The following is a 27,635-nucleotide window of genomic DNA, read 5'->3' on the forward strand; positions in this document are numbered from 1 at the left end:
ATCCACTGTATTTCCTGGAAAATGAAGGAGGAAAAAAAAACACTTAATTGCTGAATATGGATGGCAGCCACGCAGGGTCACGCAACACTAGCCATCACAGACCCAGACCTCACAGTGAATTCTGCTGCAGCCAGTGTGGTTGATTCAGACAAAGCATCTTGTGCTGGACTAACAGACCACTGGCTTCCCATAGAGACCACCAGGGCAGAGATCTCACTGGGTGCACGTCTTCTGGTGAATGCTCTCCCTTCTGTCGGTGCATGACTGTGCAAAACAGAGAGAGAGAGAGAGCAAAAGAGGGAGAGACAGGCATATGACAGACAGCTTGGCCGGGCTGTCAGCTGCCACTCGCTTCCCCTTACAACTACTCCCTCCGGTCCAAGCTCGGTTCCCTTGGTTTCTCCCAACCTCTGCACGCCTCAGGTACCGTTGTAGCGGCCAGCTGAGCGTCCGCCTGCCAGAGAGGCTGCAAACGAAAAGCCCGGAGAGAAAGCAGAAATGAAGCAAGGGCCCGTTTCCCACGTTGTTCTTGGCTCCTGTCCGCCCCCAAAGACTTAAGCGAACACATCCAAAACAAAGAGATTGTCTGTCTAGGTGCCCAAATAGCTAACCCACGCATATATGCACACTTGCACACAGACAGAGACACACTCACACACTGGGATGTAAAAAAAAAATATGTTATTCTAATTCCTTCTAAGTGCCTATTTAAGCAGCTGTTTTCTGTAAACACCGACTCGGACAGCAGAGCTCGGACATTTGGTTTTAGATCATTCTCAATTATATCATAATTACTCGGACTCGGTCTGGTTGTCAGCAACAGCACCCTGAAAATATAGTTGCAAATAGCTGCCCCTGTGCCAGCACAAACAGCCGGCCTGCTAATCCCAGCACGGCTGTGTGAAAACGGCTTGCTGCCTCGGAGGGGACCGGCCTGTGATGGGATATTGTCAAAACACGGTGGGGTCATGTGGAACGCTGTTCTAGCCACACAGTGAAATCCTTTGCTGCCTCACTGACCAGCACAGGAATTATATCTGTGCCTCGGCCCTCAGTGTCCAGCGAAAAGCTGCTGCAGCAGATGCAATGTGAAACTTTAGCCCGTTTGATGTCACGGCAAACAGAAGCAGAACTGAATGTAACTGCACAATGTGTTTTTTTTTTGTTTGTTTTTTTTTTACATTCCCATCTGCATTGACAGATTTATTTCCAACCCCCTCAGTTAACTTCCTAGAAAATCATCTTTTCTACTGCATATCACAGATGAAGAAATGTTTGAGGTGCTGAATTTGCTTTTGAAAATACACCTTAATCCGAGTTTTCAAATTCAGTTTTTTTTTTTTTTTAAAGAAAACAACATCTGAAAAAAATAAGGGGATTTGTGCATGGATTAAGGAATTTTCTGGTGCATGGACTTCAGTGGAATTAAGGGGTCTGATCTCAAAATGAAGACCTCATTAAGGAGTACGGTGTGCGTTCAGGGGAGATGTAAGGGAAAACTAAAGGGGTTTGTGTTTGATGGCGGTGGTCACTGAGACATATGGTTACAGCACGCCTCGTCCCGCGCTGACCTTCATGCACCCTTTTAACGATGTACAGTTGTTGATTCATTTTCCGGCTTGATCTTCCCAGTGGGAAATATGGATGGTTAACTAGGATGTCTTAGCTAATGAGCCAGAGTCATTATTTGAGGATTACACCCAACAGGTGCACAGACCCGTGCTTCACAAGACCCCGGCCTTGCCTACATTGTAGCCTTAAGTCCTTGATTGCTGCACTGCACACATCCCGTCTGCTTGGATCCATTGTTTGTCCGAGGCTGAAGTAATGGTTATTTCAAGAGGGCCGCCATCATCTAGTTGGGCTGTAAGTCATTTCCGCATGTTTGACCTCTCCAGGGCTGGGATGAGGCCAGGAGGAACAATAGTACAGAATTTAGCAGCAGCTCTGCAAATATTTTTAGCCCGAGTGAGTATTTTAGTGTCAGATTTTGAAATTCTAGATGCAATGCAACAACCAGCAAAAGCCTTTCGAGCACAGCCTATAGCTTTCCTCTACTTGCTCCAATCTCTAGGATCCAACAGCATTACATTTTCCAATCATGTTTAAATTTTTATATCATCCTAAGAAGAAGTGGACAAAAATGTGTCTGAATCCATGCTGTAACCTTGCTCAACACATTGAGAGATAACAGATAATTGACACTTTACTTTTAAGTAACCATCAAACAGCTAAAATCATGATGTCAACACTTCAGGCCGTCAGTCATTACACTATCATGTCTGGAAACGGATCCCTCGGTTGACTCAAGACTGTTTTCAAAGGCAGAAAAAAAAAGAAGAGAAACATGCTAATGGAACAAATTAGCCCATCGCAAAGATTTTTCAACAAGTTACTCTTTAAATAGCAAAGTCATCAGCAAACACATACCAGTGCTCAGCGGGAGAGGCTGATAAAACCCCAAAAAGATTAAAGAGAAGATCTTTGTGTCATGTAACAACTGAACGCTATAGACTCATGTGAGGTGAAAAGTACTGGAAGAGAATGACAAAAACGCATCTACAGGTCACATTTTTTTCTTACACACAAGTACATAAGTATTTCTTCAGTAGGATACGGTTTGAAATCCTAATTTTGTAATTCCAATTATCAGAACTGGTTGAACAGCGCTCAAACTCAGAGAGTGCACACTGCGGAGTGGACTGTCTGACTGAAGGTGCGCTGCCTTTTTTCAATCATCTGCCATTTTATTTACAGGTTTGCACTCAGCGCTCGGAGACCGCACTTGTCTTATGCTATTCTGAACCATTTTCAGAGTACTTTTAGCTCTGTAATTTGGGTGTGACATTTTGAGGAACATGCTCAACCTTTTGCTTTGGAAGGTCACTCCAAGAGCCCTCAGCTGCTGGGCTATAGCCGTAATGTCAGCATCTCAAATTGATCCGTGATTCCTTGGGGGTTTATTAATACATGTTTGATGGGCGGCTCAGCCAGTCTAGTGGCTCGCTGAGTTACAGCTGCCTGACAGCGGCTGTGTTTGAGGCACCGCTGGTAGCACTTTGAGGGTAGAGTTAACCAAAGCATAACACCGGACCAAAGATGTGTCACTTTCTTTCTCCCCCTCCTCTTGTCCTCCTGCTCTGAGGAACATGAAAAGAGACAGCCACTCTCCTGCTCTCCCCGCTCTTTTCTGCAGCCTTTCTTCATGCAGCGCCTCTGACTGTGTGTGATCCGGAGGTGTGACACTTTCCCAGTAGCCCACAGGTATCTGTTACCCAGCCGGGAGCCTTGGCATGCTGCCCGAAGCCCTGCCCGTCTCTCAGGGCACAATGGAGGGCGTCGTGTCAGGATCCCCCCCTCCTCCCCACCGACTCTATCCCCCTGCTGCCACCTGCACACCAGCCAGCCCCTCGGGAAACAGGAGGACAGAGCTGCCATGACAGATCTCCCTTTTCATCTCTACTGTCTGTGAGAGCAACGAGAGAAGCTCAGTCCAGGCCACTACCAGCTCTGCAACAACCTCCCTGCACATATTGAACACTGGGCTGCAATTAACGATTATTGTCATTGCTGGTTAATCTATCCATTAGATTAGATCCATTTGATTAATCAGTTCATCTATTATCGTTAAAAAGTAATGAGAAATACCCCTGTTAGCAGAGCCCAAAAGGAGGCTTTAAAGTTGATTGATTAGTCTAACCAGCAGCCAAAAACCCCAAAGTTTTAATTTAATGAAGATATGAAGCAGAGAAAAATGAGCAAATCTCAGCATCTGTGAAGCAGTAACCTTCTATTTTTACTTGATAAAACGATCAGTTTTACTTAAAATCGGTTTATAGTCTGGTGACTGACTAAGCTCATTCATTTTTCTGCTGAAAGATGAGTGGATTAATCTGCTGTAGCTGAAAATGTGCGTCAAAGATGGATATGGACTGGACATTTGTCTAGTTTTAACATGAAAAATGACATTTTTATCATTTCATTTCAGTTAAGTTATACTCAGGCAAATAAATAAGTAGAATTTCAACTCTGCACACAAACTGGATGTTTTTGTGACTGAGAAAGCAGGGAGAGAGGGCGACAGGCAAAAGAGGGAGCGAAAGAACATCACATGCTCAGAGAGGAGGAGAACTCAACATGGGTGCCATCTAGTGGTCAACACTTGTAAACGCTGTTCAAATGAAGCCATGGAGGTGAAGATGCAGTGTCAGCAGCTAATAGACACAGGAACGGATGGTAGGAACACTTATTAAATATGAAAGTTAGTGAATAATCTCAGGATTTAAAATGTCTTATGAGGCCTAGTACTGTCAACTGTTATTAAGTGAGGTGAGTTTTTTTTTTTTTTTTTTCTTTCTTGAAATAAATACAAGGACTTTTCTTTGTGGTCATTATCAGCTAAACATTTAAGAACACCCAGAAACTAATACTAGAACACAATTAATAAAACAAACAAACAAACAACAACAACAACAAAAAAACCACACAATTTAAGAAAACACTCAATTTAGGCAATTTGTGAACACTTGTTTCAGTTTCATTGGATTTTCTTAAAATAATGTTTTCATTTTCACATTCAGGACGTTTTACTAGGACAAAAAACATTTTAACCATTGGGTGAAAAACCAAATGACATCTAACTTTAAGGACAAACTCTAACATCTAATGCTGCTACAATAACATGGATTTCTTCTCAGAGAAGAAAAACAGCCTAAACCAGAAATTATAGGTGTACAGTCAACTCGGCTGTGGCCTGGTGAGTTTTAACTTTTCCCAGACAGAGAGGGAGAGTGTGATTATTTGGACGATTTAGGAGAAGTCATATAAGGACAGTGAACAAAAGCAACGCTCATTATGTCATTTTGATTTCTCAGCACATGTACCCATGTTGAGTAACTGTAAAATTGTTAAACCACATCCACGGGCATAACAGTTGGTAATATTTTAAATTCAGCTATGGTATTACAAGGACTAAAGGGACAGTGCTGCTGGTACATTACTACACAGTGAATGTATCAATGATTGGATCGAACAATACTGTATTCCTCTTGAACTGTGACTTGGTCAGATTACAAGTGCATTTGATGAATCCAGTTATTCTAACTTTTAAATAAATCCTATTTTATCCCACATATTTTAAGCATATTTAGCTTCAGATTCAAAAACAGATTCAGATTCCTTTTCTTGACTCAAAAGGGGAAAATTCTGAACAGCAGAGAAACAAAAAGACTTCTAGAATAAGTTTATCTCAATGTAAAATTTTATAGGAGAATGCAAAAATTAAGCTTTGAAGTTCTGTTTACAAATATTCATGGTACAAAAAAAGTAAAGGATGTAGAACATCTCAATCACCACAGTTTCACTTGTTCGTGCAGCAGAGCTCGTTAGTTGTTTCATCAATGGGCCTGTGATGGTGAAATCACAGCTTTAGTATTAAGGGTGATGTCATGACGCCTGATCGGCTGTACTTTGTTTGCTGGCACAGCACATGAGGGTTTGTCAAGGTAATTAAAAGAATATGACGTGGACTATAAATTATGAACGGGTCAGAGTCCAGTCCAGCATGGCATAGCCTACCTTTCTGTGTGTGTTAATGGATGGTCATGTCGTTACTGAGATATGGCCATTTATTATCTGCATATGGGCGTGCTTATGGTGTAAAATCTGTCAAAACCTATTTGGAAAAGACAAAGAGGAAAGCGGAGAGCTTCTCAGTTTGGACTGTGTTTGCACTGCCACATCAAAGCACAAAGTTCATTTCTTACTTTATTAAAGTTGCTGGCATCGGGCACATAGCCTAAAAATCTCTCATGCCAACTGGCTCATGCTTCTCAGCTGTGACAGCCACGAGCAGTGCATCCAAAACAGTGGAGGAAAAGGAAAAGTTGGATTACACCATTATTTGACTCACTAAATGCTTGAATTGTCAGACCGGTTAAGTAATGTCTGATTAAATACGAGAGTGACTGTTTTGGTCACAAGTTTCACTGCTCATCCTCACCAAGTGTTTACAGTTATGTTATTATTCATTGCATCAGAACTAAGAGAAGAAGAAATCCTCTCTCTGTGGGACAATTTTGTTAAATCAAATGGGAGTCTGTGATGTATATACAGCATTTCCATATGGGATACATTGGAGTTATAGAGGCTCTCCTAAATGGATTTGAATGGGGCTTGTTGACCTGTGTTAGCCTATATAACATCTGTCTGAACTCACATTTCCCCATATGGCTTCCACATCCACACTGTTGCTTCATTTACCTCATTTTCATTAAACTTCCCCAAAAATTCTTTGAAGAAATGATCAGTGACGCCTAAGAGCAAAAAAAAAAAAAAAAAAAGTTTTTTAAATGTAGAAGCGCTGTTTTCAAATCACAAGCAGAACTGGACATCTGGCTCTGATGAGCCACTGGCAAACACAGCCGTGTTCATCTGTGAGAATAAATGACTGAAATATGGTACCATTCAAACCAGTACATTAAGTACTTAGGAATGTATTAGGAGATATGTTGCTTCAGTGAAATTTCTTGCATTAATTATAAAAAAATACCTCATGTTCCACATAACTTGGGCAGTTGCGGAGCAGGCAGAGAGAAGGAGCGAGATCAGTGCAGCTACTTTGGCCTCCGTCCCTCTTTCGCTCCGCCGCTGATGAGCCAGTAAATACTTTGACAGTGAACTCTAATGAATTGGACAGTACAACGTGCTGAAAAACAAAGACCGCACTGACACGACATTTGATATTATGGGACTTAACAGGGTACTTATGTCCCGCGTGCTCCAAAACTAAATATGCAGTGTGGTAAAAAGCTGAGCGCCTGGTGGAGGACCAAAAATATACAAACCACACGCAACTTCAGAAAGACAGATGCTTTTATTTGAAATATCACGATGTCCAGCGGGGCTGAGATTCAGAGCCAAGTCATTAGCCATCAGCGGTCCCATGATTCCTTGTGTTGTGTCATCCAAACAAAGCATTAGTTGTGCTTTCGTTTATACATCACACCCATGATCTAAATACACCATTCACACAACAGCTTGAGCACCTGCCTCGCCAAATCAAAGCCAAAGACTAAAATTCAATCCATAGCTCTATATTTTGTGCTTTCAACATGTCAACTACAGTGGTGACACAGATTTTAAAAGGGAGACAACTTACCACTGTACTCATGACACACATGTCGACATTTCCTTTATTTCTTATGTCAGTGTGCAGCTGAAACGTGATGATGAAATTCCCAGAACTGGTGAATTGGAAGGGAATAAAACTGTAAGAGCCAGGTAATCTTGTTTCTTGTATTTATTTATTGAGAAAAAACATCACATTCTCCTCAGGGCAGCTTCAGAGCAGCACCTGGGGGTTAAGAACCTTTAATTCATTGCTTATTGACTTTCCCCACCCACAGTTTGCCACTCTGTCTCAGGATTCAAACCGGCAACCCTCCATCACAAGCCTCCTCTAAGCGACCATGCTGCATTAAAACATAAATGTGAATATTAAAGAGGAGATAAGGTTTTTACGGTCCCACAGTACAGAATGACCGTAAAATGCGCAGGGTTAACAGGGTCGCTGACTGACATCAAATGACTCAATAATTATTTCACCATCTGCTGAAATTTCTGGCTTTCAAAGTCCCTTTCCGGCCCGTACTACACAGCTGGTATGCCCACTCGGTTACAGACACGCTTCCGGCAGAGAGCTTTTCTACAACTTCAGACACGGGTTGTGTAATTTGGCAAATTCTGATGCTGCTGGAATCAATTTATTCCCCCATTTTCTCTCCCTTCCTGGCCAGCTCGATCCCTTGTCATTTTTATAGCAAGTGCAAGGGTAAATGCAGGCAAGATGGATGCAGAGAAAATTCACTCGTGCTCAGGTAAGCCACTGGAAGAAATGGGTTTTTAAGAGTGGTGGATGCAGTTGTTGCGTCCTGTGTGAAAGCAGCATACACACCATGGCAGGGACTTTAAGGAGGACTCCCTCCTCCTCTTTAATTCCCTTACCTGTGTCTGTAAAACCTCTCTGAAAGGGAATCCACTGTGGCTGCACCCTGCACTGCAAATGTTTTGCAGGGGGTGTGAGTCCCATGAAGGAAAATTTACTTTGGTTTGGTTTACCTCCGATAAAAGTCTGTTTTTTGTGCAGAAAATTTGTTTTATACAGAAAATATATTTTTGTAAGAAGCCTTTGCTGATTATTTTTTACATCACACCACATTTCAACTACTTTGTGCATCAAATTTCTTGGCCAACGTGTTTTCACATTTGTTGCATGTGTGAGTAGAGCTGTAATATGCATATTCTGAGTTTACTGCCTGCGATAGACCCATGCACAGCGTTTATAGGCTGCCCATATAGGTTTGTGACTCATGCATAACCCAATTAGACACACATTTGAGAATGAACCTTCTTTTGGCGCCACTTTTTTCCCCGTTCTGTAGGCCTATTCGTCCTGTCTGCACATTTGCAGTCGACCTGCTAGCTGCACAATTCACATTTATAAACCAGGTATACATTTATAAACATCATTACAACAGTTACTTAGACTATCATTAGCGCCATATTTACTATTCTTTTTAATCTATAGTGTTTCTGATAGTCTTTAGATTTAGGTTTTGTTTTGTTTTTTTGAGCTTAGAGATGTTTTTTATGGTATTTCTGCTTGTACACAATATAATTGACTATAAATGGAACTGAAGGGAACGTTCACTGCTGATGACGATCCCATTGAGGTGCCACAGTGTTCGCCCCTGTGGATTTTTTATGAATGTAATCCATTTGGTTTATCCCACAAATTGGTATGTTAATAGCACTTTCTGAACCCGTGATGCTCGCCAGTGTTGTACGCAGGTGTGATCCAGATGGATGATGGCTCCAAGATGTGATGCCCAATTTGATCCCCTGGTTATTACCCATGAATCACCCAGACAGGACTCTCAGGTAGGCGACATCATGGGTTTATCTGAGACCAGCATGTGTATAGTCCATCTGTTCCGGTCACTGTGCCACGATGAGCTCATTAAGGTTGCACAGTTAGATCATGCGGGTTTTCACAGCTGTGAGCAGATGTTGGACCAACATGGGTCCCGAGTGGATTGCCCTGCCTGAGTCCCTGCCCACATAAAGCACACATTTAACACATATGGGGCCCATATGGACACACTGGCTGCTTATTTGGAGATTACTGACATGGAGATGTTAGAAAGTTGCTGGACCAGGGCTTAGTTAGGGCTGCCTATATGCACTTCATACATAGCAGGTCTACTCAGTACCCTGACCAGACACCCAGGAGCTATGAGGATAATCTTCATAATCCTCTTTTAGCAAGAAAAAAATGTTCAGCATGAAACAAAGAAATTCTGTTCACATCTGTGTCATAGCTTGTTCATCCATGTGACCGCTCATTTCAGAGGAATTCCCCCACTTGACTTTTGCCCCTTACCTTTGTCCTAGAAATATTACTGTCGCTTACGTCAGGAGTCGTGCTACCTCTCGCGATAATTACATAATATAAATACAACTGCAGTCGCTCCACACAAGCATCGGTCACTCCATTGAGTCGCTCTTCATACTCCTACACGGGTGAGCCCCGACTTGTGTTTGATTCTTCGTCTGATTGAAGTTGTTGCTTTGTGACAGTTGTCCGGTTTCTCTCGCGAGTTGATACCTAGTTTATTAATCTCGCTGCGTCAAATTTGGACTGTAATCATGTTCTGTCGGGCTACGGAAGCACTGCAGGCTCGCTCTCAGTTTTATCAGCTCAGTCTAGGTTTGTGTGGGCAATTTTGTTATATTTTTAATGAATACACAAGACTTAAAGTGGTTTTCTCGTCTCTCTCTAGGTGTTTTTTTCAGCAGACATGGCGGCAGCTGACGTTGTCCTACATCAGGTAGGTCTGTCTGACAGACTTTGTACTCTGAGCTGATCCACAGTGTTTGTTTAGCTGCTTTTTGTTGATGCTCCATGTCTAGACTAACTGGGAAGCAGTGGGCTCATTTGTACGATAAGAGGAAAAGTTCATTCTAGGCCATTACAAGTCACTGCGGCTTAATTCCAGCAATAATAACAGCTTTAGGTTTTATTGGTAAACTTTTAAAGCCAGGAATCAACTCATACATTCTTTGAGTCAACAATAAACAATTTATAGTCTCTTGTCTTTGTTAGTAGAGCATCCCAATGTTATGCAAAAGTGTTCTTGTATCCAGCTGTAACATACAGCTGCTTAGAGTGCAATGGGGATGAAGGGTGTGGTGATATGTTGCCTCTTATTCCTTCACAGAATGTGGTTGAGAGGGTGACAAACCTTCCCCTGGTGAGCTCCACCTATGGCTTGGTGTCCAGCGTGTACTCCAACACCAAGGACACACACCCCTACATCAGGTCTGTGTGTGAGGCTGCAGAGCATGGCGTGCGGACCTTCACCTCCGTGGCCCTCACCACGGCGACGCCCATCATCGACAAGCTGGAACCTCAGAGTAAGAATCTCGCCTTCAACGTTTTTCACTGTCCTGCTTATTTATAGCCTTACTAGGACCCGCTGAGTCACACAAGCAGAATGACAAAACAGGAAGTTCAAGCCACGCAGCTAGATCTTACTCATCTTCACCTCTCACCCAGTTATTTCATCTGTTGCTTCCATGCAGCAACTTCTTTGTTTCAGGTTGCCTTATTTTTTCCCCTGTTATCCTTTATTTCACAGTTGCCATTGCCAATGACCTGGCCTGTAAAGGTCTGGACAAGATTCAGAAAACATTGCCGATTCTTCACCAGCCCTCTGAGCAGGTATGTTATCTTAAAACAGATGATTGACACGGCTCAATTCTGACAAAGTCTTACACAGCTTACAAGTTCCACATCATCTTAAGAGTCACGTAGGCCAGTCTCTCGAGGGCTGAACCATGACCTACATGTGTGTCCTGTCTTACACAACTGCTACTTGGACTGAGCTCGTATGTATAGTGAGGACTTTTTTTCCTCTTTCGTTTTCCCTGTCCCAGATTGTTGCAAGTGCCAAGGATGTGGTAACCAGTGCTAAAGACGCTGTGTCGGTCACGGTGACGGGTGCCAAGGACACAGTCTCAGACACTCTGACCAGTGTGGTGGAGAAGACTCGGGGTGCGGTGCAGGATGGGGTGGAGATGACCAGGGCTGTTGTCAACGGGAGTGTGAGCACAGTGCTGGAGAGTCGTGTGGTCCAGCTGGTCAGCACAGGGGTGGACACGGCCCTCAGCACCTCGGAGAACCTGGTGGAGCATTACCTGCCCCTGACTGAGGACGAGCTGCGTGAGCTGGGTCAGTGCCAAAGCCAAGACACAAGCACCAGCTACAAGATTAGCCTCAATTTGGGAATTAGTTATTTGAGAGTAATTGTGTCCTGTTAGGCTTTTTATAATGCTTGAACATAGATATTTGCATGATATATGTGTAGATTACGAAATCTGAATATGCATTCATGATCAGGTTTTTTGCAAGCACAGTGCATACCATTCAGAAAGGCATTTGATATGAGGTAACTCTTTTTGTTAAACCTTTATCAAGGATTGGTTATTCAGCAAACGCTGCAGTGTTGATACTGGCTGCAGTCCAGTTTCCAGGGAAAACATGACTTTATCGGATTAAGTTCTTCTGAGAATCCGAGCTTGCTTCAGGGGTCCAATTTTCTCCATCACTCAAAAATAAGTGAACACAAGAAGTGTAGGGCTGCGGGATGACTAATGTAGCTTGTAGACATAATCCTACACACTGTGTTAGCATCAATGGATCCATTATAGGGGAGTTATTAGTGAATAACTATTATTCATGCCTTTAAAGCCTCCAGATACTTAAAGCATGCCAAACCCTGATCCTCTAGCATTGCTTAGCTGAATATATCAGGTAGATTTAAACGATCTAGAAGATGCTCTTCCAGTTTTCTCTGCTGTTCCAGCTTCTCTAATTTATCCTTACTCCTTTACACTTTAGATATTCACAAATCAAAGCTCCAGTGACAAAGATGAAAGTTAAAGTCATGGTAATGATGGCATCCGTAAAGGATATTTTTATGCTTCCCTTGTGACAGAGCTGGAAGCCAAAACAGTGAAAGGCTTCGACAAGAAGAAGCCCAGCTATTATGTCCGTCTGGGCTCCCTCTCCACCAAGTTCCGCAAGCGGGCCTACACCGGGGCCTTGGCCAAAATTCGAGTTGCCAAGCAGTGCACCCTAGAATCCATCTCCCAGCTGAACCACACTGTTGACCTGGTGGGTCTCCTTGTCATTTATATTAGTCGTATTTAATGTCACTTTGCACAAGTCACTTCATAGTATGGAATACCACCAGGATTGTACTGGGAGTAATGGAAGAAACAAATATTGTGACATTAAATTATGGATATTTAATTGATTATAGATGAAAAAAATTGCTCAGTTGCTATTATGCCATTCAGGCTGTCGGATCAATACATATGTTAACTACATTATTTCTTTGTGGAGAGAAGTCCATTAAAATTAATGTCTTGTTTTCCTTCACTAGATTGAATTTGGCAGAAAGAATATTGACGGGGCCAACCAGAAGATAAACAAGATGAACCCTTGGGTTAAGTCGAAGTCCAGCGGTCCAAACCAGGACGACATTCATGATGCAGAGGTAAGAGGTTTGAGGAGACCAGTGTGCAGTGAGGTTTGTAGCATCTCAGTGAATGAATGACACAAGGCAAGATGAAAACAAGCTGCACATTATTCCAATCCAGTCACTCTATTGTCTCTGCACAGAGCAGCAAAACAAGGTATTGTAGGTTGTCTGACTTCGCTCATCCGCTCTACCTAGGTGATCGAGTCTCGCACCCTGGCTCTGGCACATTCCCTCACCCAGCAGCTCCAGACCACCTGCCTGGTCCTCGTCTCTGGACTGCAAGGCCTTCCCAACCACGTCCAGCAAGAGGCGCTCTCACTCAGCCGCTCTGCCGCCGAGGTCTACATGAGCTTCAACAAGGCCGCTGTCTTCAGAGATATGCCAGACTGCGTGCTGACCAGCAGCAGAATCCAGCTGGGCAAAATGAAGGATTCCCTCGACAACGTCATGGATTATCTGGTCAACAACACGCCGCTCAACTGGCTGGTCGGTCCCTTTTACCCGCGGCTGACCCCTCCTCCAGCCACCTCCTCGTCCTCCTCCACCAGCAGCAGTAGCCCAGACCTGCCCTCCACCCGTCCCTCCCACCCGCCACGCCACGACGATCCCATGGAAGTTGAGATGGAGTCACTGGACTCCAAGCAGCAACAGTGATCCATCACAGTTTAATAAATGTGATGTACAACACATATTCTGTTGAAATACTTTTTAAATTTTAACTGTTAGAATAGAATAAAAGTTACTGTAGGATAATTAAATCCTCTCTGAGTACCATATTGCACTGAAAACAATTGTTAGACATTTTGTTTTTGTACCAGGCTTGTATTCTTGATGCAGCCACTCTCTGATGGGATTTGTCAATTAAAAATCGTGCACAGAATTAACTGGCTTGATGTGAGTTCAGTGTTCTCTCATAAATAAAATTTTATATCAGGTACTTGCAGTTACTGTATCTTTTTAACATACAGATCAGACTATAAACTTCAGCCTATGAAGTTGCCATGAAGCAGCGATGATTTCATTAAGTTCATTTTGCACCCTGACAGATTTGCTTGCATCCTGCTTAGGAGACAGCTTGGTATGAAGCCACAGTGCATTTTATAGGACATGACTGAAACTGCTAGAGTTGCTCATTAAATCCTGATGTCACACTAAGGCAAGCACATCCACATAAAATCTTTAACGGGGAGGCCAAAACAAAACGAAAACAAACTGTTTTACCCGTCATAAATTACAAACCTAAAAGAAATTCATTAGACTGCAGTATCTGAAGCCAATCAGTGCTTTTGAATGGAATGCGATGTGCAAGTTGATCAAATGGAAAGACAGAAAATAGTTACCTGGGCCATTCCTGTTTTAGTAAATCCACTGAAACTCCTTGTGTTCATAGATCAACTGCTCACGGGCACACAGGTTTTTTATCTGTAGCCACATCTTTGACCGTCATATAATGAGCAAGACTAGGATCTTAAGTATTCTAATTTAGATACAAAATGCAGCTATTTGTGACAACAGCCCTGTTTATTCTCATGCTTACTACTGGCAAGTATGAGCAGGTTTCTGAATAACAAAGAATTTGAGAGTCAAGCGTTCAAAGAATTATATAAATAACCTTTATTATTTTGTTTTGAAACATTAAAACAGTGTGGACAGACAGCGATAGCTCATTTCTGCTACTGAATCCAACTTCTATACATTATTTTGCAAATGTCCAAAAAAACAAACAAAAAAAAACAAAAACTGCCAACTCAAGTTGGGAAGGAGATGCGATATATTCTTGTCATTGGAGATGATGCAGTATCTTTACACATCAGTGGGGCCTTTGGCTTTGTGTGAGAGATAGTTAATCAGCCTCTGAAAATGCAGAATACAGTTTGGAGGGAAAAAAGTGTTAGGGATACACAGATTACACAGATTACAGACTATACTAGACTACAAAGATGACAGACTATACTTGTTATTGGTGCTGATATCAGGCTAAAATTAGTATTACTATTTGAGATTTTATGCAGGACTAATATCTATGACAAAAAGTCCTGATGTTCTCATACCAGGGTTTAGGATTTTATCTCATTTATTTTGTCCAGTAATCCAAACTAGTGGCCCAAACCTTCACTATTCAGTGAAGTTATTGATCAGAACTCAGCATTCACACTTTCAAATGTTTATTGGTGTATCTAGATATAGCACCAATATATTTCAAAAGGCATTTCGACAATCAATGTGCTTCAATACAAATAACCCCCCGTCAAGTCACATAAACAAAAATACCATATTACCGTGAGGTTCTGAATCTGGCACCATGCCACGTCATCCAGCAGGTCCAGGTTGATCGTGTCCTTGGTCTCTTCAGAAAAGCAGACCGTCTATGTGGGAGAGAAGCAGCTTCCATATCAAACGCACTCACAAACAAAACTGTACAGCCCAGGAATTGTGCACTCCCAGACCTACAATTATAAAAGTGATGAGTGATATTTTCACATTACATGACAACTTAAATTGCCACCATTGGACGGACTGAACAGGAGAAATATTTGACTAATGAAATAACACTGCTCCTATAGGTCAAGAGCTGGCACCAAGTTAGAGCCAATCAAAAACAGTGTACCTGTCCCTGTGAAGTGGTTATAGTGATGTGTGGGGCACACCCCGCCATCAAACAGGACACATCGCCAGCAGAGGAGACAGACCTGCAGCAACACAAGCTTATTGAAGGTAAATTCATTTCATTTAGACAACAACCTGTCCTTGTCGGTCAAGAGGTACAAACCCAAATTACACCATTTTGTTAAACTCTGAAAATGTAAATGAATAGAGCATTCAAGAATGGTCCCAATTAGTAACTGCTTTCCATAAATCATCTGGATATCTGGATTTCCTCCCTAATCTTTATGCAAATATAATCCTTGTGGATTTAACAGCCCTGAGCAAAATCTACTGTACAGTTTGCTGACAAACCTCAGTTTTGGTTTAGTCAGTACAGTCTGGTCACTGGTCTTGGCCAAACGGGACACAGTTCTTTTGACCGTGGTTGAGGAGGATCTGTGAGAAAGCAAGGTGTTTGTCAATGCATCTACATACGGAGTCCAACACGTCAACATGACCAAACAACACAGCTTACCTGAGACTTCCAGTGCTGTTACTACTGGGTAACGTTCTGGTCCTTTTGCCGCCTCTTCCTCCCTGATATGAAGAAAACACAACAAGTCAACACCAGCCGACACGTCTTTTCCAACCCAGGAATATTTCTGCAGATCTGCTCTGACGTTACAACATTTCTGTGATCAACTCCTGGGGCTTCAAGGAAAAATAAATGATCTTCCTGCCACTATGTGAATCCACAGCAAGGCTATTATAGTTAACTAAAACTAAACTAAGTGTGAAAAAACATTCTAGTTAACTGAAATAAAAACTTAAAATAGACTTCAGAAGAAGATGAACTCAAACAATATTGTGTGCTTACAAAAGTAACTAAGCTACAATAAAAATATACAGAAAATGTCTTTAGTTTTAGTTTTGCCAATTTGGTCAAATTTATCAACACAACATGAAGAGGCATTGGTGTTGATGTTTACTGAGACTGGGACGTCAACATGACAGAGTCAACTGCCTTCACAAAGTGTTGGGTTTGTAATGTAACACCTACTCTGAACTTCTTTGATCTTGCTCCTAACAAACACCCCCCATATTATAATATTTTTTAAAAGATTAAAACTCGCACTGAAACTAATAAAAAATAAAACTGAACATTTTTCTAACTATAAAACCTAAACTGAAACAAGCAAACCCACTCTGGAAACTAACTGAAACTAAACTGAATTGAGAGCAAAAAATTAAAAGTGAAATAAAAATCTGCAACTACAAAGTAAGGTTTCTGGTTCAGTTAACCCAGCTGACTTGCACAGGAAAACAACCAGCACCCTCATTATTATTATTATTATTTTTACATTAGGATGAGACGGAAGTCTTTGACACCTGAAACTGTGCCATCATTTTGCATCCACCTACATCTTAAAAATCAACCTGACATGAAATGAAGAAATCAATTCTAATTTGCAAACATTTTCTGCACATGATTGAAATAAGGGGCAGATACTTTGGGAAAGTATATGCACCTTCATCTAACTTGACTAAAACCTTTGCGCTTCAGTGGTATACTGCACTTCTGAGGGGCTGAGGATGTGCTAAAACTCAAAAGCCGGAGCATCTGAACCCAGACGGAGAATATTACCTACCTTAGACATTTTGGATGGCTCACTCAGTTTCACTGCAAAATTATAAAGCACAAGAGATGTTTGCATGCTTAAACTCAACCATGTTAACTTGTAAGTATAATTACTTATACTTGTCATGGTACACCAAACACCAACTTCACCTTTTTTACTTGGTGCCCGCTTAAGGGGCTGGTGCATCTCGAGTGATTCATCCTGCCAACAGGTGAGAGATGATGCAGGTGAGTCCAGGGGTCGCCACTAGAGGGCAGCAGTTATAAGCGCAAAAAAAAAAACAAAAAAAAACAGGTTCACCACTCACCTTTAGGGCAACTGAGGAGAGTTCATCCTCTGCGGGCGCGACACAACGGGAAGGCCAAAGCAAATAAATCAAGATTTCAGTCGCAAACACTGTTGTTTTGAACCGGACACCGGATAATGTAGACTTATATAAGACCTCACCTGTGATTAAATCGCCAATACGTGCGTTTAGAAGAGAAGGCGGCATCTTCATCAACTCCACTTTGAAGACTCTCTCGACCGTGGCCAACATGTTGTCCATTTTGCGCTCCATCTCGTTCATGTGTTCTTGCGCTGTAAGGAGAACAGGTAGGTCAGTGCGTGTGTTTATTTATTTATTTATTTATTTTACATTTTCTTTTTTTAGGATGGACGACCGACGAGTTGAACTGAGACAAACCTTCTTTTTCAAACTGCTGAATGAAAAGCGCCAGCCTGCTCTGTCGCAGCTCCTTGCTCAGCTGCTCCTGGGCGCTGCTGCTCAGTCCCGTGTTTTTCGTGCGTCTCGACGGCATCTTATCGCCTTGTTCTCTCCTTCACAGAAATGTTGATGTCAACAAACTGTTCGAGTTCCCTCCTCCGGCAGCCTCTGTCACCCAGTGGACGACATGCACACCTGTCACCTATAACAGTTAATTAAGGAATTTGGTATTCATGCGCTCACCGAGGCCTGCCTCTCATCTACAGCGCAGCCGGTATTCAAGAACTATATTGCTTGGCGGAAGAGTAACTTCAACTTTTCAAGCAAACATCAGAACCTTGTAATTTAATAGAAAAGTTACCAACTTCATTTTTAAGATTTAAAAGGCCAGAATAATTTGGGGATTTGCCAACAGGACGCTGACATTATCTTCGTCGAGTTCAGTGCACATCACTACGGGGCTCACTGTGGGTGAAAAAAACAACAACAACAAAAAAACAATAATATGGTCGTCAGGCAAATTAATTTACCCTACATTTCCATCAAATAAAATTCTGTAGGACTATTTCGGAGTATCATTATTTATCATTTTAAAATTGTAGACACAGTTTATGTTTTTCCATAAAATGCAGGTGGTTATAAATTTACCAATATGTGGAATTACCCATTTTCTCAGTGAAACTTGCAAGGACTAGGCTTGTGATTTACATTAATTTGTGGAGATTACTTTTTCAGATTGCAGAGTGTTAATCCAAGCACCCTAACCTTGAGGGAAAAATATCTTTAAAATCATTATCATTTAAATGTCTCTCAGGTCGCTGAGCTGTTTGAGATTACATTTAAGCATTGTATTTGAGCTAATTAATACAAAACGGGCTGCTTTCTAAAAGGCAGCAGAGGGGGCGACCAGCATTTTGTACTTTTTACACATAACCAACAACAGGAGGCTGCTGCTGAAAAAGGTAGTCTTTAAGGGGCTGAGGGGTGGATGAATAGGCCCAGTGTGGCGCTACCCCACTAGGGCAGCACCCACCAGTGGGGTAGCCAGTCCAGTTCTGTGGAAACTCATAACCTCTTCTCCTTGTCTGCTCCCATCGTCTGTGGAGTACCACAAGGCTCCATTTTAGGTCCCATCTCATCTTACCCTTACATGCTCCCACTAAGCTTGCATACAAAATCAGTTAGGTCTCTTCTTGATTGTCTCCAGGATGTAAAACTATGAATGGATGTGAGTGGGTTGGAAGAGGTGATCAAGGAAAAGAACCCCATCTCCAGATTCATGGAGGAAACAAGGTTTTGTTTGAAATGATGCCGACACAGCCTGAAGAATAACCCTGGGCCAACCATGTTGCTGTTTCCGGACACCTATGACATATCATTTGTAAATAGTTCAAAATGGTGTAAGTAGGATCATTATCTACCTCCCTTCCCCCTATTAAGAATATACATGTGTGATTTCAATACAGTCAAAAAAACAATGCTGATGATGCATGGGAATGTTTTTGAGATGGATGCAGAAATAAGACAGAGTCCTTAACGGTGGGAAGTCCAAATCCCCATCAATACAGTCATGAACATTAATTAAAAAAAAAAAATACACATTTGAGTTTTCAATCTGGTCACAAACTCTTTTATTGCAGCGCAATTATGGTGTGTAGACATTCAAATCCATTCCACAGGACGGTAAGAGATCGCTTTAAACCACTGGTAAAGAATAGTCTTTTCTGTACATCTGCCACAAGATCAAATTTACAAAGTCAGTACAAGGTGGAATCCCTTCAGGTACATGGGGGAGTTAGTCATAAAAATAGCTAGAGTGGATTAATACATTGTCTGCAATCCAAATTTCATCTTGGCATAATACAAAAATAAATAATTGACTAATTCCTTTGACATAACTTTTTTTTTTGTAGAGAAAAACTATGTTGTTAATGGTCTGAGGTGGCCTCACTGAATGAAGAGCCTGCGAGGCAGAACACAAGATCCCCGCCCTGGGTTGGGATCAGGTTTTAATCTATGCAGTGCAAATTGAAAAATTTACAATAACATTATAGAATCTGTACAAGTCAGCCTCATTCTCCCAAGTCTACAACAGGACCATCTACACCCATTTTGCGGCAGTTCAATGTGGAGTTGGGAGAACTGTCGCAGCATGTCTGTTTCTCCTCCTCAATTTTCAGTTTTACTGGAATGTCATCTCGTCAGGTTCTCCTCCTTGACACAGTGTCAGCAGTACGAAAAAAGCCCTTTGCAGTATGTGCCGTATAAAGCTCTAAATGTTACCACTGCAAATGGTATTCAATATTAATAGAGAGGCAACGTTATACACTATTGTGTGTAAACCTTAAATTAAAAGCTATCTTGCCAGCATATAACATGCCAGATTTAAAAACCCTTGCTGGTTTAACTGAGCAGGGGATCGTTTAACTCTATACCATGACTATGTTAGAGTCAGTGAATAAGGAATAACCCAAGCGCGTATGAGATACATTTCTAATCTATCCTTACAATAAGACATATCAGCTGAACAAGTACAGTATGTTACTGTTAAAAAAATTAAAAACATGAGTTTGACCGACTGCTGCCACCTCTGAGGCACTGCACAAAGCTGTTGTTTGCCTTCCCTGCATGAGAACCTACTGTGCATTTTGCTTTCAGGCACAAAAAAAAATCAGGATTTCTTGCATCAAGGCTGCTTTTCAGTAGTTCAGCATGCCATTTCACTTCCAACTGATGAATTCATTGTGACCCCACCCCAAAATGGTTTGTTTACACATTGGATGAAATTTTGACTATAGAGAGCAATAATTGTTTAAGACCTGTTTCGAATGAAGAGCATCTGGAATGTTCTGAAATCAATCTGACTGATTGTCTGTGGCCTCAGTCCTCTCCCATTTACATGAGCAGCCAACACATATTTACACAGAGACAGAGAAACCAACTCTGAGCCTGTACATTTGCATTGAAACACTCACATTTAACAAGACATTCATCATTAAGACTTGGATCGGTAGAAATAGCCGAGGCATCTCTTCTTGCCTCCAAACAAACAAAACAAAAAAAGGCAACCGTGCTTTCAGATTTCCCCCATAGAAGTAGAAAAATATGTACACAAAATAGATGGACTTGAGTTGCTGTTTTCAGAAAGTGCACAAAGGAACAGTCGGGGTCTGTACACAGTCCTCTACTCAGTCAACTCAGACTGAATCTAATCTGGGGATAGCTGGAACAGAATAAGCAATGTGGGCAAAAGACAAACACAAACCTACTGAGATTGAGCAGTGACTGCATCATTACACACACTCACGCACGCATACACACACACACACACACACACACACACACACCTTAGCGACAGCCAATACATTCTGTACAGCTGATAATCATTCTATACACCATCTGTAAGAAAAACGCATCCCCAACAGTCCCAAGAGATTCACTTGCAGCTTTCCAAGCTATTCACAGAGAGTCCCAGTCGCAGGTAGCTGCTTGGAAAGCCTATGAAAAGCATGATAAGGATGTAAATTTAAAAAAAAAAAAAAAGAAAAGAGACAAAAGGCATCTTTAAGACACGGGGAAGAAGTACCATCTTTGGGCGATTCGAGGTGCTTAAATGCAGAAGTTCTCTCTCCCTCACATGCCGGCCCTCAGTCTGGCCTTGTCCCTCCTTTTCCCCCTCTGGCCATCCTCTTGTCTTGCACCTGATTCGCCAAACTCTGTATCTGTCCTTCAGGAGGCCTCAGTGATCAGATGAACGGGGCTCCAAAGCATTTAAGGCACCACTGGACGCTGGAGCTGGGCGGTCTGTCAATGCGGTGCAGGGACTTGAGCTGCTCTGGGCTCAGCTGATCGTAAGCCGACCGGTACTCCCTGTCGAAGGCCTCTGTAGATACACGGATGGAGGAAACACTCAAAGTCATGACGGAGAATAAAAATGAGGGTGTCTGCAAGTTTCAAGTTACATCTAAGACTATTATACTTCATTTTTTAGACCTTTTTCAAAAGGCAGGTACTATGAGAAACCAGCCTAATCATAATTCAGGCCTTTGTGAAAGTGGTCTCATATTTCACTGTAGAAGGTGCCATCACATTTCAGACTGGCAGCATGGTACATTTTCACATTACTGATTTTACCTTTACCTACTTGTCTCTTCATTGTAGACATTTACTCACCCACGTCAATATTCTCCCGTCCCAAGGCCACCAGAGAGAGAAACAGTATTTCTCTATAGATACTCCTGAGAGAAATTGAGAGTACAAAAAGGAGAGAAGAATGTTTTCATTGACACTGCAAGAGTCTTGGGGTTGTAGCACTTATTAACACACAATAAAATGGCAGTTTAAGAAAATCTTGCTTCCTTATTTTGATGTATTTCCAATTAAAACAGGATATCTAGGTGTGTATAAAAATGCTTCAAGAAGGACTGAATCAGACAGATCTGTGAGGAGGAAGAAGAGTTCTGACCTCTGCCGCTTGACCCCCTCTGGTCGTCGTTTGACCTCTCGGATTAGCAGGTTGATGGGTCCATAGACGTCATTGGTCTGGATGTTGCGGACAATTGTGTTGAGGAGGGTACGTGTCTCCTGGTGGTCTGTTGGGGCCAACGTCCCCTTCTTCTCCACTACAAAACAAGACCTGAACTGTGAGACTGCTCAGAGTCCCGCAGCCTTAAAGTTTAGAAGCCCTGATGGCAAAAGCAGAGCCATCTTTGAGAATTTGGAATGAGGGACAGTCAGCAGGGTTCTGGCTGAAGTCCTCAGACCATGCTGTGGCTCACAAAGAACAGGGCTCAATTACTGGACACATAAATCTGGGCTCAGTGATGGGCTGTGCCACTCACGCGAGGAAATTCCTTTGCCAATTTAAATTACCCTAATATTTGATCAATTACAACATATAGTGCTTAACACTGCTTTACAGTTGAAACCAGTGGCCATGATAAAAAAACATCATGCTTTAAACGTAAACCCCTGAAAAAAATCCCAAACCTCAGAGATCAAATACTTGCTCAAAAACTTGTGCAACTCTGGCCTCTGCTGGCCAAAGCCAGAACTACAACCACAGTGAAGACTTATTTTAGGATCTTCACCTGGTGTGAGGAAAGTTAACTGTCACATCACAGTCATTAAATCCAAATCCGACCTTTTTCACAGCAGTCACTTTGACATGAATAGCAGGTAAACACAGGTGTTAATAATGACATTAAGTCTTTCCAGTGAGCTGCCATAGACAATAGCAGGAGCCTCTGTTTGACCTAAATGGAATATAACATTAATTAAAGTTATTAATCTGTGTTTACCTGCTATTCACATCAAAATGCATCCATTTTACAAGGTTTGCTGTGTGTGTGTGTGTGTGTGTGTGTGTATACTCACGCAAGGTTCTCCAGAGCAGGTAGAGGGGATCGCCAGGCTCCTGGTGCAGGTTGATGTTGTCCCACAGGAGCTGGACGTACACCTGCTTACTGTCCTGTGACAGTGAAGTCAGAGGCAGCTGCAAAGATAAACATAAACATAATAATGTATTCTTGTCAATAATTGTTGATCCAGATTTTTTTTCATGTAAAGCACAAATGTAAAAAAAATGGACACATTGGGGAAGAATATGAGTTTGCTGTTTAGGTGTGTAAGACCAAGAGTGAAACTCAGGAGGGACAGGGGATACAGATGAATGGTATAATTAATACAATTCGAGAGCAAAAGGGTCTCTAACCTGTACACCATTGTTGCAGTGTTCAGAAGTCAGTATGAGCCCAGGCAGGTGACTGGGCAGGTCCAGACGGCGGAAATACCACACCAGGTTCCAGAAAATGATGGGGTGCTGGCTTAGGAACTTGTGGGTGTAAATCACCTGGTGGCAGACATTAGAGCAGTTAGGCTGATCACCTGAGAGGTTGAGAGTAGCAGTTTCTCAGGATATCTATTTACATGTGGTAGTCATGTCAGATATTAGCAATACAACAGACCATAGTATGTTTGTCTGTCTATAATACCTGATCTCCTTCATTCTCTAGGAGGGTCTCCAGCTCCTTACGCAGCACCAGAGGACTCAGATAGGGTACAGACACTGGCTTGGGATTTGGCCGTTTTGCTCCCATGCCATCCTGAAACACAGAGAGAATTTACATTTGCTGTAAATGTAACTTGTGAACCAGTCTCTAAATCTCTACCAAAGGTAGAGCCAGTAGCAGTGTCTAATTTGCATCTTATCTTAATCCATCCCAACTCATCATATACACATCTATCACATCTTAAGAACTGACCTAAAATCAATCCACAGTAGCTGTGCCAAGTTGAAAATGGATCAGTCAGTAATAGCAAATTATTATGATATGACAACTAAAACTTTCCTACATTATTTGAGAGTGCATGAATAATTTTGGAATGCAAAGGGACACTAACTGAGACATCATGCAGGCTGCAGGGCAGGCTGGTGGTGGAGATGCCATGTCCGGGTCTCTGGGAGGACTCCAGGCTCTGCAGGGGACCTCCCACACTGTTGCTGCGTGTCAGTGACGTCCCGCTGCCTCGCTGCTGCTTCCCTGCTGCCTGGTGCTCCAGTAGACCCAGGGGGTCCGACTGCACTGGCTCTGGAACCAAACTGACAACACAAAATAAAAACAAATGAGGAGGGCTAGTCTGGAATAAACTAGTTAAATACCTGCCCATTCCTCCTCTGGCAATTTTTTTTTCTTAAATCAGTGACTAGATCAGACAGATCTAGCTCTGCAGAGATGATCATGGTGTAACACTGGGCATTCAGAATTGTTTCATTTGAATTTCTGTCAGGATTACCTCTTATGTGTTATGGATGGTTTATCTATGGTCTTTGCAGACTCATCCTCAGGTGACGGTGGGAAAGTGATAAGGTCTGCTGCCTTAGCCTCAGCTGGGCTGCTGGCTATTGGCTGGGCATTGGTGCTGTGGATACTGTCTCCTGAGCTTCCGGGCTTCATATAAAACCTGACAGTGAAAAAAGAAAAAGAATAGAACCAGAACCTATCAAGTCATTTCTGCAAATAATTTTACAACATATAATGGTAAAATTTGATTGATAAATATGTCAGCTTTACAATTTATCTTTATATCCATGTTTAGTGTTAAGATGTGGTTTAAAACTGTCAAGACTGTTTAAAAACCAGGACATGTCACTACCCAGAGGTGGTGCGCAAGTCATGAAACTCGATGTGCAATAAGGGCAGGAAGGCTGTGCGGCAGAAAGGGCAGTTGCTGTTGAGGTTGGAGTCGTCGGCTGTCCAGCCTGCCATGATCTCCTCATCATACACCAGAGCCTCGCAGGAGCGGCACTGGGAGCAACTGGACATCAGCACCTGTCAGCAGACAGATGTGCGTATTCAGTCATATATACATACATGTCACTGTGCAAGCACAAAGTGGGTATTTATATACGAATGTCTGACCTCCAGCGCACAGTTCTGGTAGATGCTGGATGAGGAAGCATGGTGTGAGGAGCCTTGCTCAGAGTCGGGACATTTCCCTGCTCGCCCTGGCATCTGATCTGCAAATAGAGAAGGAAAAAATGTTTACACATCTTCCCAGAACAAGATACGGGACTACTAGTCTCAGAAAGCACCTTATCAGGTCCTGTTCCTCTCTACCTTTTCCTCATCTTTGGACCTGTCTCAAATAAGAAAACAACATATATAAGAGAGTGAGTTCATACGTGTCTGGTGGGTCCCTCGGCCTGTGTCACTGCTACCACTGCTGCTGCCCAAACTGGTGCGGCTGTGGTTTAGGCCATTGGCCACCAAACCAGGGATAGCCCCTCTCTCAGTGGGATTATCCCCTTCCTCATGTGCAGCCAGTATGTGTTCATCCAGACGGGCTGGGAAGCCACCACCACCCTGACCTCCATCATCCTGCAGAGAAAAGAAAGATTGTTGATTTTTCCCGTTTGTATGGAAAAATGCCTCATTTGCTCCATATTGTTCTGCTCTTGCCATTGGCTAGTCCTCTGTAAATGTCTTTGAGGATAACTCTAGTTAACAGGCAGTATATTCATAGTTTTTACCGTGATGCCCTTGCAGGGAACAATGCTTTCCAAGACAATCAAACTGGATTCATGGAAACTCAAACTGCTCAACCCCCAAAAAATACTAAAAACAGGTCCCTATCAAAATAATAATCCTCACAAAGCAGTTACACATCTTGAAACTGCTGTAATCAATCAGTTATTATAGGGCATCTCAGTTAATGGTCAATAAACCTCTTGGCAGTGCTCATATACTTCCTTTTTTCGTTCTGCTACCTGCTGGTCTTTTGCCACATTCACATTATATTGGAATAAGCAGGAGAGAGGGTTTGTGCTGCAAACTGTTAATCAGGTAAATCTTCTGTTGTGGACAATTATTTCCTTATTACAACTGCTCATTTCTTTAAGCCAGAAGGCACTAGAAAGAATCACCTAGCTAAAGCCACCCATTAATAACTTACAGGGGAGCAAACAGTACTGTAATTACATTCACATATGAGTAAATGCCTGCTAACAGAAAAAAATGTCAACAGGGTGAACTGCAATAAAGGATATTCCTAAGTACTGGGGCCATTTTTGGACCCTGGATTTTTCAATTTATGAGCACTTTGAGAACTTTGAAGGGTGTTTTTGCCAAAAGCATGTTGACTTCTGACCATGATTCCCAGCTGTGTTTACCACTCTTGCAATTTTGTGACACAAAGCTGTCTGTTTATATTTACGATAAATCCAAAATGACATGGAGGCAACTTTCCAGAACGTTGCCTCCATATCATTTCACTTTATCTACTACTTGCTAACTAGCTAATAGTTAAAATAATTTATGATGCAGCAGTATTCTCAAGGTTTGCATCATAGATTACCAGAATATCAGATTCTGGGAGGTTTTATTGCAGTGTTTTTGTGTTGTAAATGGTGTGTTTTGGTCTCTCTGTTGGCCCAAGAACATAACTAGCATGAGCTCTCACCTCTTCATCAGAGTAGGAGTAAGCTGAAGCCACTGCCCCCCACACTTTGCTGGCTACATTGGCTGCCTGCTTCATACTTGACTTCAGCACATTGATTTTAGGTCCAGAGAGTAAGGAATCCATCTTGATGCCAGAAATGGTGTTAATGACGGAGCCTAGTGAGCCTCCCTGGGAGGACTTGACCAGCGCTGTCAATGAGGATGATCTAGGGCCTGGACTGGCTGTGGCGATGGCCAGGGTCTTGGTCTTCACAGCAAAAGTCTTGGAGCGAGTAACAGTGTTAGGGCTGCGTTTGGGTGTGTCACCTGGGGAGCAAGAGGGAGTTTTGACTGGAGGTACTGGGAGGCTAGACCTCCGCTCTAGAGTCTGCTTGGCTGGAAGAGCATCAGTGCAGTCTGCCTGGAGCTCCATGCTGGAGGACTTAGCACCCAAGGGGCTCCGCAGGCTCATGTACATTTCAATCTCCTCAGCCAGGTTACGGGATACCACAGCAGGCAGGGAGCGTGGTGGCTCCTGGCTTGTAACAGAGGCTGACTCCTCGCTCTCTGAGACCAGCAGGGAGAGAGGGTCGGCACCAACCTCCACGTCCTCCCTCTCCAGGGTCATCCCTCGCATGCCAGTCTCCTCCTCCTCTTCTTCTTGTGTTTCAGAGGGCTTCTTGTCCACCTCCTCCTTTTCTGCCTCACTCCCCTCTGCCTCATTCTCCAGTCCCATCCCTTCTGCCTGCTTAGGCATGTTTACTTCCAACCCCTCTTCTGCTGGCAGGTTTGTCAATGTCAAGCCCCCTTCATCTTCGGGCTCCTCCTCCAGGTCTTTGAAAAGTGTTTTAGATGCACTATTTGGGGGCGGGCTTGTGCTGACAGAGAATGCTGTGAGGATGTGAGCATCTGCACCCATTTGGCTGGCCATATGGTCCACGCCTTTCTCCAAAAGCATTCCAGCGCGGCTCTCAGCGCTGAAGCTACAGCTGCGCTCGGCAAAGGATTTCTGCCGCTGGCGTTGAGACTGGGAGCTTGTGTTTGCAGATGCTAGCAAGGCATTCTCCTCAGAGAGAGACACATCTTCACTTTTGCTGCGCAGTCTGAACAGGTCTCCAGTACCTGGGGCAGAGGCACAGACACAGTGTTATCTCTT

General features: G+C 42.8%; 3 protein-coding genes across 6 annotated transcripts in view; 1 reads left to right on the forward strand and 2 right to left on the reverse strand.

The window, feature by feature from the left end:
• The first annotated feature begins 9,525 nt into the window (after positions 1-9,525).
• On the forward strand, positions 9,526-13,534 carry plin2 (perilipin 2). Of its 2 annotated transcripts, none has more exons than XM_030075586.1 (8): positions 9,526-9,582; positions 9,843-9,890; positions 10,281-10,476; positions 10,701-10,783; positions 10,999-11,284; positions 12,060-12,238; positions 12,510-12,623; positions 12,804-13,534. In XM_030075586.1, exons 2-8 carry the CDS (start codon positions 9,861-9,863, stop codon positions 13,260-13,262), a joined length of 1,347 nt encoding a protein of 448 aa, XP_029931446.1. In that variant the 5' UTR covers positions 9,526-9,582; positions 9,843-9,860; the 3' UTR covers positions 13,263-13,534. The 2 variants fall into 2 exon arrangements, with proteins under 2 accessions (XP_029931446.1, XP_029931445.1); XM_030075585.1 differs by having other exon boundaries at positions 10,999-11,293; positions 12,804-13,533.
• Positions 13,535-14,198: 664 nt separating this feature from the next.
• Positions 14,199-17,736, reverse strand: cdca9 (cell division cycle associated 9). The gene is made up of 10 exons (XM_030076272.1): positions 17,520-17,736; positions 17,282-17,413; positions 17,142-17,170; positions 16,984-17,035; positions 16,844-16,875; positions 15,730-15,791; positions 15,567-15,650; positions 15,217-15,298; positions 14,888-14,974; positions 14,199-14,462 (listed from the first exon to the last, which is right to left on the reverse strand). Exons 1-10 carry the CDS (start codon positions 17,632-17,634, stop codon positions 14,412-14,414), a joined length of 726 nt encoding a protein of 241 aa, XP_029932132.1. The 5' UTR covers positions 17,635-17,736; the 3' UTR covers positions 14,199-14,411.
• Positions 17,737-19,147: 1,411 nt separating this feature from the next.
• The window catches only part of dennd4c (DENN/MADD domain containing 4C), a 40,886-nt gene continuing 32,398 nt past the window's right edge, over positions 19,148-27,635 (reverse strand). For all 3 annotated transcript variants that reach the window (XM_030075850.1, XM_030075849.1, XM_030075848.1), the window contains 12 exons: positions 26,502-27,601; positions 25,225-25,420; positions 24,962-25,059; positions 24,696-24,871; positions 24,336-24,503; positions 23,943-24,141; positions 23,534-23,644; positions 23,254-23,391; positions 22,917-23,034; positions 22,006-22,162; positions 21,714-21,778; positions 19,148-21,423 (listed from right to left, as the gene is read on the reverse strand). In XM_030075850.1, coding sequence (XP_029931710.1) covers positions 21,287-21,423; positions 21,714-21,778; positions 22,006-22,162; positions 22,917-23,034; positions 23,254-23,391; positions 23,534-23,644; positions 23,943-24,141; positions 24,336-24,503; positions 24,696-24,871; positions 24,962-25,059; positions 25,225-25,420; positions 26,502-27,601 — 2,663 coding nt within the window. In that variant the 3' untranslated portion in view covers positions 19,148-21,286. The remainder of the gene's footprint in view (positions 21,424-21,713; positions 21,779-22,005; positions 22,163-22,916; positions 23,035-23,253; positions 23,392-23,533; positions 23,645-23,942; positions 24,142-24,335; positions 24,504-24,695; positions 24,872-24,961; positions 25,060-25,224; positions 25,421-26,501; positions 27,602-27,635) is intronic.

This window comes from Myripristis murdjan, chromosome 18, assembly GCF_902150065.1.
Source record: "Myripristis murdjan chromosome 18, fMyrMur1.1, whole genome shotgun sequence".
Taxonomy (NCBI): Eukaryota; Metazoa; Chordata; class Actinopteri; order Holocentriformes; family Holocentridae; genus Myripristis; species Myripristis murdjan.